The sequence below is a fragment of the Haplochromis burtoni genome, unplaced genomic scaffold, assembly GCF_018398535.1.
Source record: "Haplochromis burtoni strain Fernald_Lab_line unplaced genomic scaffold, NCSU_Asbu1 Contig_337, whole genome shotgun sequence".
Taxonomy (NCBI): Eukaryota; Metazoa; Chordata; class Actinopteri; order Cichliformes; family Cichlidae; genus Haplochromis; species Haplochromis burtoni.
The window spans coordinates 172,524-184,511 of NW_024582698.1; the positions used below are offsets into that span (position 1 = coordinate 172,524).

Below are 11,988 nucleotides of genomic sequence, written 5' to 3' on the forward strand. Positions count from 1 at the left end.
TTCCCCCAGGCTGACGTTTCATTATGGCTCCTGATAACATGAAGTCAGATCCAGTCCTAAGCTTTTCAGTTCCTCTTCATTCTCCTCACATCATGCTTTTGTGCGAATAAGGATGTGATTCTATACCTTTGCAGGAATACACAGGCTGGTTCTACTTTGTCTGACGATGGGATTATTTAGCTGTATTCACATTATTTGTGCTGATTTTTGGGAAACAGATCAGTCAGCTGAAACATGAATCGACACGCTAGAAGTGGCAGGCTAATCTAATAACGCGAGAGAATGTGACTGTCATCTCCAGCTGAGAAGAGCAGCCCAGTTTAAAGCAGCTTAGTGCTACTTCCTCTTTTGCTGCTTCCAGTGACCTGCCTGACTGACATGCACACATGCCAGGTTAGAGTTGGGTGTAAGTGATGCCGTAAACTTGTGTGTGTTGTAAAGCTGGTGACACTTACAGAATAAGACACAGGGTGATTGATGCACTATATGAAGTCGGGGCAGAGTACAAATCACCTTTTATTACAGTAACACACACACAAAGATGCAGATGGATGGTGTGCAATATAGGGCACCCTATCTTTTTGATGCTGCAGTAAATTTTCCATGGTTACCCTGAGTTGGATTGCAGTGAATGTTTCTCTGTTCCAAGGCTTTCCCCCCTCATCCTCTCACTCAGTCAGTTATTGTATGAGCAGAGTAAGACTCCGGGCTGCCTGTGAGGTCAGCTGAAGTGCAGGGATTAAAGGTCGAGAGCTGTTGTACAGTCATTAAGTGCTTATGGCTGTGAACTGTGGGACTAAAGGTCACGCATGTTTGGAGCCAATTCCCTTTGCTCGCCCCCGCATCTAGTTAACCCACTTTCTCTTTCACTTTAGCTCATGTGCTACAGCTCTATTTGAACACAGTTGGGCAACCTTACACAGTGAATTTAACCCCGATAAGCTTTGGATTTGTTGGCTAAGCTTTCTTTTACAGTATAAAGGCAAATTTTCCCAGAGAACTGCACCTCACTGGATATTTTCCTTTTTGGTCTGTTTTTTGTAAACCCTTCAGATGGCTAACCCCAGTAGTTAAGCACTTTTTGAAAACTCAACCCTGCCCGTCTGGCACCAACAACCACGCTATGTTTAAAGTCACTTAAATCAACCTTATTCTTCATTTTTATGCCTTTGAAGCAGGTCGTGTTGATCTCTTATGCTCAAATGCAGTGAATTACTGCCATGTGATCGCCTGCTTAGATATTTGTGTTAATGAGCAATTGAACAATTTGTTTTCCTGGTTTTCTTTTTTACTGTGTAACTTTTTGTGTTTGTCTGGCTGGTGATTCTCATCCTCATCTGTAGCTGCTGACTGTCATCAGGAGGCAGTGTTCAAAATGTGTTGAACAACTGGTAACTTTTTTTTTTTTAAGCTTTGGATTGTTCTGATCAGCTTGTGGTAAAGTGAAACCAACAATAAATGTTTTCCCATTTCAGTCTGTTTTGTTTTTTTTGTTGTTGTTTTTGTTCGTGCTCACTCCCCTCTCCTGTTCTGCCATTTTTTCAGCCAATAAGCATTTCACCTACTCATTACGTCATGCCTGTGTTCGAATACAATGCAATGCAAAAATCCTACGTTAAACTAATTGTTTTCAAATTAGATTTTAAACTTAAACTATTCTGGGGTTTTTTGTTTTTTACAATTCTCTAACATACACACAGTTAAAATGAGGGTTATATGAAACATTGCCAAAGTTTGAAATATTGGGGTCAGTGTATGTACAAGTATTCCCTGTGAGCCAAGCTTCACACTGTTCTAAATACACTGTTTCAGATTTTTTTCCTTCATACTCTTGAGTGTATGTAGAGACAGACGACGTCCCTATTATGGTTATCCAGACACTTGGGTGTGACAGTGAGCTGTGAACCTACTGTCCAAACCTTTTAATGAGGGGCATCCAATCAGAAGACAGCTGATTTAAAGAAAGGGGAAAGGAAGCTAAAAGGCTTGTTGTAAACAGAAGCTGAACTGAGGGGGCTGCATTAAGACCCAGAATAACATAAACAATAATCATTTTTAACTGTGAATCATGCAGTGCTACTCTGGTGGAGTCCAAGATAAATATACAGAGCTGGGTGTCAGCACAATGACATTGATTTATTTTTAAACGTGGTTCTTATAGCATCTGTTTTTACTGGCTTAGTCCCATAACAAAAATAAATGGCTCTGCCAAAGCTTTGCATACGTAGTTGCTCATCTTTTAAGAGGTAAGAGTTACATTTTCAGCTGCAGTAATCATCACTATAATTTGATAAGTGGGTAAACAACATGTTGTGACCCTGAGGAACCCACTGTGTGTAAATACTAATTGATAATGAGATGATGAATCATAAATGCAGGGAAAACCAAAACAACATATTGCTGTAATTACATTTGAGTGACCTTGTTGAACCTGTCCTCCATATATTCTAGTGTACTGGTATCTAATGGGACTTCATGTAAAGCATGTTTCAGTAAATACTTTACTGAAAACGCTGTGTTACAAATGAATAAAGGTGGCATCCTCACCCTCTCACTTTTCCTCTCCTCTTCCTGTCCATGCTTCTCTTCTTTCTGTCTCGACACCACCTCCCCCCTTCGCTCTCATCCTCTTCCTGTTATTTCAATGAGGGTGGATAAAGTGCAGGAATCATCAGAATAGCCCATGTGCAGCTGACTTCTGTTCAGAGCCATAATGCCTGACACTGCGTGCAGCTGAGCCCCATTCAGAGCCAGAATGTCTCCTCCATGTGCAGTTTGACTTCTTCCAAGACACCCTGTTCCGCCACTTCAGCCGTCTGTAGTTCAAAGCCACCACCACCCCCATCATGCTCCTTTTTCTCTCTGCCTTCCTTCGCCTGCTACCCATCGTCTGATTTCTGATGTGGGTGCTTTCTGCTTTGAAGTGCGGCAAGCCAAGATTGCGCCTCTCTTCTTACCTTTTTCACAAACAGGAAAACAGCTAACAAATAAAATGAAAACATTAAAGTGGACCTACTATGTTCATTTTATTTATTTTTTTTTATTTTTTTTTTTTACTCTCTTAGAATAGCTGTGCAGGATGCACAGTTCAAAATTAGCCTTACTTACCTTAAACTTTAGTTCATCCTTGGAATCCTCTCAGCGTCCCCTCAGAAGAGCTGGAGGAAGTGGCTGAGCACAGGGCGGTCTGGGCGTCACTGCTAAGCTACCCAAACCCACATAAGTGGCTAGATGGCTGGGTAAATGGATGAGCTATGTCTATATATGTGGAACTCTTTATTTGAAACTGTGTTCATGTTTAATATGAATATCTACCAGTAGTAGTACACATGAGAGTAGTTAAGTCATTCAAAGGTGAATTTCACACTTCAGAGATATCAGCTGTTCCACCAAAGTGAACCTGCGACATAAACATGGGGTAGAGTGAGGGCCTGATGGTCATGTAGTCACATAGTTATTAGAATGGCAGCTGTCCCACAGTCACCTACTGTGAACATGGTGTGGAGGCACATGGAAATGGAGCATCGTCACATTGCACACGTGTCAGGATTGGCAGAAAGGGAACAGTAGCTTTAAAGTAAAAAGTAGTGACTTTTGCCAACTGGATCGTGAGCCCTGCACCTGAATGCATCATTTATAGACACCAGTGGAGGATACAAGCTGCTGCTTATAATTAAATAGACCTCCAGAGCTAACATGCTAAGAGCAAGTACATTACGTCTCCTGCTGTGGCACTTCTGGGTAACGTTCAGATTCGTCCTATCATGAGTCTCAATTTTAAACCCAAAGCAAGTACACGGCTGAAAGGCTGAAGCCAATCACTGAAAATGTTCAAGTCTTTAAACGTCAATCCCTAATTGCTGTTTAATTTTCTGTCAGCTGACTAATGGTTGAATGTACAGCTAATTTCAGCTGTAATTGTGAAGTGATGATATTAAATGAATTCTCAGAGTGAATTGCATTTGACAAAACTGTCTGCAGCTTAGTTGTGATAAAACATGAAGATGCTCCTGCACTGTTTTTGAGCTCTGCTTGCTTCTGATGAAGTGTATATTTGAGCAAAGCAGGGCATGACACAAACAGCTGGAGTTGATGAAAGAGATGAAATGATTAGAACGTGATGGCTGAAGATCAGGGTCACTTCCTTGTGTTTTCCTGGTCCTCTTGGGATGTTTTTCCCAGTTCATGTTATTTTTATATTTCCTCAAGTGAGCTTTTTTTTTTTCTTTCTTTCTTTTTCTTTTTCTTTTTTTTTTTAAATCACATGACGTCCCATCTCACCTCCTCCTCCCGTGTTCTCGCTTGTTTTTGTCCCGGCTCCTCTGGGGCCTCTTGTTCGTGGCTGTGTAGAGCGCAGCCTTGAGCGAGTCTTGACATTTGAGGCGCTGCTTGCAGAGGCGGGTGGGGCAGAGGTGAAGTGACTGGACTGTGGCGCGGGGGGACAATAAGGCAGACGAGGAGATCCCAGCTGCATTACTAATGAATTGTCTTTTTTTTTTTTTGGACTTGGTGCACCTGGTCCAACAAAGTTGAAACTCAAATGCAGTGTGCCAAACTTCCAGAAATGGAGGGATTCATTGTTTGCGAGCTGTTGTTAGCTTTTAGTTGGAAAGGTAGATTTCCCCACAGAGCCAGTCAGTTCCTTTCAGTCCAAAAAGCTTTAGAAAAAAGCTGGAAGAAAGCCATCATCTTATGTGTCATTCTGTCCTCTCTTTCAGTACACCCTGTACGCTGACAGTTAGGAAAGCAGTGAACAGTTTTTATATTAAATAATTAGACTGACACTTTGCTTCTTTAGGGCGAACAGGCTAATCACAAATGGTGCATCTTTCTAATTAAAACTATCAGTCATCAGCAGATAAGTGAATATAGTGATGGGCAAACACATGGATTTTAACAAGTGAATGTGGAATTTACCACCTCGCACCTCATGTGTCTTGCTTAATTGCATTTAGAAGCTCCCTATAAAATAAATGACTATCATGGGATGTTGAAGGGAAAAAGAAACTGAGGAATGTTTCTGTTCACTAAACCTGGTGGTGTGTGTGTGTGTGTGTGTGTGTGTGTGTGTGTGTGTGTTTCTGTTGAATGCGTGCACCGAGCATATAAACATTGTACAATCATTCAGGTCAAAGCGGCGGTTTATTCAGCAACACTGCTCCTGGTGTTTATTTCAGTCTCAGTTTGATCTATGTTTACACCGCTTGCGTGCACAGAAATGGAAGAGTGTGTGTGTGTGTCTGTGTGTTTGGGCGCCGTGCCGTCCTACCTCACCCTTCTGACGCTAAGCTGCTTTAGCTTGATCACCATCTGTTCAGCCAGTCTGTGTTTGTGCACAGAGACTCACACTCTTCTTCACCCACTTGTGTGAACACACACAAACACATACACACAGACAGAAAAACTGGAGCAGCACCGCTTGCGTTCAGACCTTAGCCAGCCGCCCCGGTGGTGCCTGCTGCAGAGACAGCGTGTTGTTTAGCTGTGAAATGGGAGTTTTCACATTACTGCTGAGGCTGTGCTGAGTGCAATTTGCTGTGGGATGTGTAATTCACAGAAGGCTGCTGCAGGTAGTGAGAGTCATACTGGAGGGTAGCAGTGTCGCTAGTTAAAAGCTGCTCTTCTGGTGAACCCAGCTGACTATTGCATTTCCCAGTTCACCCACAGGACAGTGTGGAAAAGATCAAAAGCCACAAAAACATGCAGTGGTGCTCAGCAGTGAGCTGTCATTTTTATCCAGTCAACTTCAGACTGGCTCTCAAGCCATGTTTTGTTTTTTGTTTACTTATAGTTTTTTTTTTTTTTTTTTAATATGTGGATCGTCTTTACATGTGCTTTCAAAGTAGCTTGAGTTGGGGGTATTGTAACCAAGGCAACAGATGGAAGATGACAACTTTTTAAAATCTCTATTCTAAAGTTGGGTATTAATATTCAAGCAGGTTTTAAGAAAAATGGCGTTCGGTATGGCTGATTCATTATGACAGCATTGTTGATCATAGTTATTATACTCAGTATTGCAATCTCAGTTATTTAATATGACAAAATCAGGCCTATTCCTACATTACAGGGGATATCCTGCAACCTTAGATGCAACTGAAACAAGAAGACATCTGAGAGCTCCGTGAAGGCAGCTCACTCTCTGGGCAGGATTCACTTTCAAGGAAATCATTTAGTATTTTGTAAATTTTCATGCATGTCAAATATTTACTCAAGTAACATAGTTTTAAATAGCTCTGTATAGTATTATCACTTTGAGATTCATATCAATCTACTGACCTTGAAGGAGAGGTCCAATGATACTTAAAATCCACTCTATATACCTACAAAGATTTATTGTAAGGAAAACAACAGTCATTTGATGATGTTCGTATGTTTATTTATTTTTTGCTTTTAATGAGAAATGCCAGATTTAGACTATTTACCAGCTGCAGAAATTCTTCTAAACGAGAGAGGGAAAAAAAGTTTTGAGTCAAAACATGTTTTATTCTGATTTAGTTCCACAGTGAAGACAAAAGGGGACAATTTGCATGTAGAAGGAATCACAGTTGGTAGTTTTTTGTTTTTTAAATCCCAATTCTCATCAGATAGGAGAAGAAATATATTTGCATACCTCCACTAATAAAGGAGGTGTGCGCAGAACACTCACCTCCATCATTTGGCTGCAAAACCTGATGGAAGATCAGCATAATTCATGCTGCTTCTCACTCTCTGTGTGGTTATACGTACATACACATATGATTACATCACAGTCTAAAAGTCCAGTTCATTACTTCTCATCCTCCATCTCCTTTAAATACCACCTTACTAACAGCAGTCAGTGGACCTCGACTGTGTGCTCCTGTTAAACTTGGTGCATCTGGGGACAGTTTTCAGGGGTAATCAGACAGAAAGAACGTGGATGGGATTATGCTCCACCATGTCTATTCTTATACATTCTTACTCATTGCTTCATGTGTTTGAATCTGCCTCCACTCTCCGCTGCTAAACCTTATGCTGTCAACACGTTCGCTTTTTAATCACACATCGATACACATTATTCTTCAGTGTCCGGGTCACTTCAAACCTATTACCCAGGCGCTGTGAGTGCACCTGCAGCCAGGCGCTGTATTTAGCCGGTGTCCTGCTGCTGTAGTGCACTGTAACCCTGACCTGCTGGCTTGTTAAATCTGAACCATCAGTGGTAGACCTGTGTTTATCCCAGTGACTGAATCGGATGATGCACACGCTCTGCAGGAGGGATGATTCATGGTGTGGACCTCAGCGATGAGAGCCATAGTCCAGCTGTGGCTTAATTGCATGTACTGATATTCTGCTGCACTCAGTACACTCCCCTGGGGTTACTATTTCAACACTATTTTATTTCTTTTGTGTTTTAAAAACAAAAAAACCCCATCCTTTGTTAAGTCTTTGAGCTTGTCATCACATAATTTTGTAACAGTTCACTAGCAGAAAATTGATGTGACACAATAGAGGCATGGGCTTAATGGAGCCTTCTTTCCCCTTAATGCAGCTGGCATGAAAAGTTTTAAATTAATCATGCATCAAATGACTGTTTGTATATAATGTGGTCACTCACGGTAATTAACACAGAGATTCATCATGACTCTGAAGCCCCCCCTCTCTGGAGTATTCAGCTCTTCACTTTGCTGGTTTTGGTTTCACATCCCGTGTTTTCAGTTGCACAGTAACAACAACTGCAGTTTTCTGCACTCACTTAAAAAAGCTACCTTTGTCTCCTGGGCACAGCATAAAGTAAGTATTTAGTATCTACAGAGCAGACATTGCCCTCTAGAGTTGCTGGAATCCAAAACAAGGTTTACTTCAGCACAGAGTGCCAGCTCTGGATGTTTGTTGGTAGCCTGCAGGTGCATCACTGTGCTCTGGAGAGCCATATGTATGTGGCATCTTTAGCTCAGCCTCAGACGAAGAGGAGCTGTATTTGTAAAGGAAGTTCCTTGTAGATAAAGTGAAACTGTTTGTCCACTGCAGCCATTCTCTCTGCTTCTCATGCATGCTTTTTGTTGCAAGCCCCACTGTTATTCTGTTTTCTGACAAACTCAGCTTTTTAATAAATCTCCATTAGAGACATGCATAATATCTGGTTGTCAGGCTGCAGAATGGTGCTACTTTTCCAAAGACTGTACACAAGTGGCTGCATGTAGGTTGACAGCCCACAGTCCCCTTTTCTTTGTAGCCAAACACAAGCTTAGGACCACAACTTCCACCTAAGTTTTAAGTGTGTTACATAGTCGGGAATCGAAAATGTGATGTGGCGACAGCCCTGCCGTGCACGCTGAAAAGTGACACTGCTCATTGCAGCAGTGTTTGAAATACGAAGCTTATTTCTGCTGCCACCATGTGCCAGTTTTTGTTCGCTTAATGGATTTTTGTTAACAAGCCACGTGTTCCCTTTTTTCTCCATGTGTTCTTCAGGGGTCCCTTCAGTGTGGTGAGGAGATGCATCAACAGAGAGACGGGGCAGCAGTTTGCTGTCAAAATCGTGGATGTGGCCCAGTTCACCTCCAGCCCTGGTCTCAGCACAGAGGGTAAGAGATCACTTTTCTGTCATCCCATTAGTCACTCTCTGCTGTTTGGGCTTGTTCCTCAGTATAGCTGGAGGTAAGTGCTTTTATTCATCTTGCTTTGTTAAATACTGAAAGTTGATGCAGAGGAGAGGTCAGATGCTCGCCCTTGTTTGCGTGTGTGAGTTTTTTTTGTTTGTTTGTTTGTTTTGTTTCAAACAAATCCTCTGAGCACACTTGCTCTTCTAAACACTGCCCTACTTTTCATTCACTTGGTTGCTCACAGCCACACCAGGGAGATTCCCAGTTCAGTCATAGTCGTCTGATGTTGTCTTTGGGCTTTTATTGCTGAAGCAGTTAATTACTGAGCCATTCTGAGGGCACCTTGAGAGTGATTGTTCAGGAACGACGTGTGCTGTCTCCACTGTTCACTGCCTTTAGCTTTGATTTTAGTGAAACTTTCCAAATCAAATGAAACACGATTTTCATACCATTGACCATATTTTTAGCTCACACTGGATTTGTGGATTCAGATGGTAAATTTATAGTTCATGTGACTGTTAAAGTAAAAAAATTGTTAAAAAAAAAAAAGCAAAAAAAAAAGCATTATTTGCATCATTGGCACATTTATGACTTTAATGTGTTGATGTAGTGTGGCTCCAGTCCAGGAAATTCTAAAGTCTAAACAAAACATGCAGGTCTTATCGGATATCTCCCGCAGGCTGAAGGAGAGGTGGAGGGAAGGGCTGAGAGAACAAGAGAGGAGGAGAGATTGAATTAAAGATATTTGTAGGGTGGAGTTGAGGTGATAAGAAACTATTAGGTGAACTGAGAAAGGAGAGATGGTAGAAAGAGAATCCAAGTTGTGTTTGTGTGTGTGTGTGTTGTGTGTGTGTGTGTGTGTGTGTGTGTGTGTGTTTGTGTGTGTGTGTGTGTGTGTCTGTGTGTGTGTGTGTGTGTGTGGGTGTGTGTTGTGTGTGTGTGTGTGTGTGTGTGTGTGTGTGTGTGTGTGTGTGTATTTGGAAAGGAATAAAGAGACCTGCTCTCTTCCATGACGTTTGCTTATGAAGGTGCTGGATGGAACAACACTATTTAGCCTATTAAGAGACAAGCAGAGAAAGAGACAAATAATTTTATTCACTGAGTCTTGTGTTTAACCCTTTAAAGACTGAACCATGAAATAATTGCTGGAAATTTTTAATTTTCATATTTTAGTTTTTCATTTATTTGGATTGTTTATTTAACCTTCTGACATTTTTTTGTAATCACGCTAATGATGTAGGAATCTCAGAAACTCATGTATGAAGTATGATACACTAGGCATACACTAGTTCTTTAGGTCAATACCGGTCCGTGAGTTGTTTGGTACCGGGACGTGAGAGTTGAGGCTCGGGTGTGAAATTTATGGTTTTCAGGGTTTTTATTGTTAACTCAGTTTCCCTGAGTCTTTTCCTGTGTGTTATGAATACATTTTCTATACATTTTCATGTACTTTATATTTGTTTCGTAGTTGTGTGTCTTATTTTGAAAGAAATATTTACACGTTACCATAGTGACCAGAGAGCATTAAGATGCAGAGAGGAGGATGCTACTCTCAGTGTTGTTGGAGGACGCTGCTAGTAAAGTTACACAATTACACAGTAAATTCGTGTTTATGATATTTACAAAATACCACAGTTTTTGTCTTGGTCGTATCGTTTTATTTTGTTGTATTATCTGCAACACCTTAAAGGCCGGTCTGTGAAAATATTGTCTGACATTAAACCAGTCCGTGGCGCAAAAAAGGTTGGAGACCGCTGCTCTAAGCGATCAGTGTGAGCAACGGGCAGAACGATTACATTCTCTTCCACTAGAGGGCAGTACTACTACCTGCTCTAATAAAATGGTTTGCCAACTGCCAGTAAAACAGAAGAAGACAAAGTGGAAATTACATAATAGTCATGCTGTGAGTCAATACAATGCAAAATAGCAATAGATAAATATTAGAAAAGAAAAAGTAGTCAATCTGACCTGGGTCCTGGAGAAAATTCAGGCTGAGATGAAGGCCCTAGCAAGAGTAGTGGTCAGAAGCAAAAAAGGTATACTGGGGACAAACCGAGACAATTCCACTATGCCTGGTGTGGGGGAAAAATTATCAATATGCTTTTCGTGAGATTTTTGTTGGTGCCGTGCCGTGTGATTTTTCTAATGTGAAATATGTGCTATGGCTTCAAAATGTTGGGAAACACTGTCGTAGAGGATGTTCTGATTGTTCTCTTTAAAATTGTGTGGTCTTTGTGAAGTGGCCCTATAGAAATATGAGTATGAAAATATAAAACTGAATTGAACTGAGTTATTAATTAAGGTTGTTGCGTGTGCTTTGTAACTGTGTATTACTCCTCCATATATTGCCACTGAAAGAGCTGGCAAGTCTTTGATTGGCCGTGTGACCGTGCATATATGCTATGCTCTCGAGACAATTAATGATTCTCAGAGCGGCTTTACTGCCACATTACGCAGTAGCCTTCTTTACCTCGTGTAATTCATTCTCACTGATCTGTGCGACATAATCCAGCGTGAGGCGCTGTAGTTTAGTAGAGCTTCAATACAGCACACATAACATGCTCAGCCAATTTGTGCAGTGTGACTTTAGAGTGTGACTTTTAAAGTGATGTCTACAGAAAGCTGCAGATCTCACTTTAAGCAACTGCATATTCCAAGTCTGTGTTTGAGTCTAGTTTTGTGACAGTAACGCATAATAGGTTTAATAAACCTAAAATAAATAACAATAATCTAGCAAAGTGAGGAAACAATGGCAAATCTGAGAGATTTAAAGAGAGAGCAGTGTGTAGGTCTGGTCTCCTAATGAGAATCTCACATCCTTTTTTTTCATGTCTCACCCTCTTGTCTTACCTCTAAACAAGTGTTACTTCAGAAGAAAAGATAAAGAGCTTTTTTTTCATGTTACTGACTGAGTACAGGCCCTCTGTTAAACTCAACAAAATTATAACACACATCTAATTGAACAGTTAGTAACTCTTGCAGCCAGTTAGAAAACAAGCCCAACAATGAGATTAAAACAATGGAAAACAATGATTTTAAAAATTAATTTCTGTTCTACAGTACTGTGCACCAATTTTGTTACACTAATATATCCACACATGCATATGTAAAACGTATCATAACTTAGGGTTTGTTTGCTGTTAGCTCTAAAACTTTGCATATTTCAGTCAGGTGTGCAGTGTATTCACTGAGGCCAAATCAGAAATACTTTCAAGAAGCCATTCTTAAAGAAGAGAAATGATGACACGCCAAATTACACAAGAATTGGACTCAAAAGCAGTGACAATGGGTCTTTTAAGTCTACAGCTATCTGTAAAACACGTTGGACCCCCTATCCGGTCGTTAAGTGATGACGTGACGAATCCTACTTCCAGGCCTAAAGTAGTCTGCGTTTAATATAGGGCTGCCACGATTAGTCGACTAG

The 11,988-nt window shown here is 40.9% G+C and overlaps 1 protein-coding gene across 17 annotated transcripts in view; it reads left to right on the forward strand.

The window, feature by feature from the left end:
- Nucleotides 1-11,988, forward strand: part of LOC102298811 (peripheral plasma membrane protein CASK) — a 170,905-nt gene that overhangs the window by 63,537 nt on the left and 95,380 nt on the right. For all 17 annotated transcript variants that reach the window (XM_042228630.1, XM_042228637.1, XM_042228629.1 and 14 more), the window contains exon 2: nucleotides 8,434-8,546. In XM_042228630.1, the coding sequence (XP_042084564.1) occupies nucleotides 8,434-8,546 (113 nt within the window). The remainder of the gene's footprint in view (nucleotides 1-8,433; nucleotides 8,547-11,988) is intronic.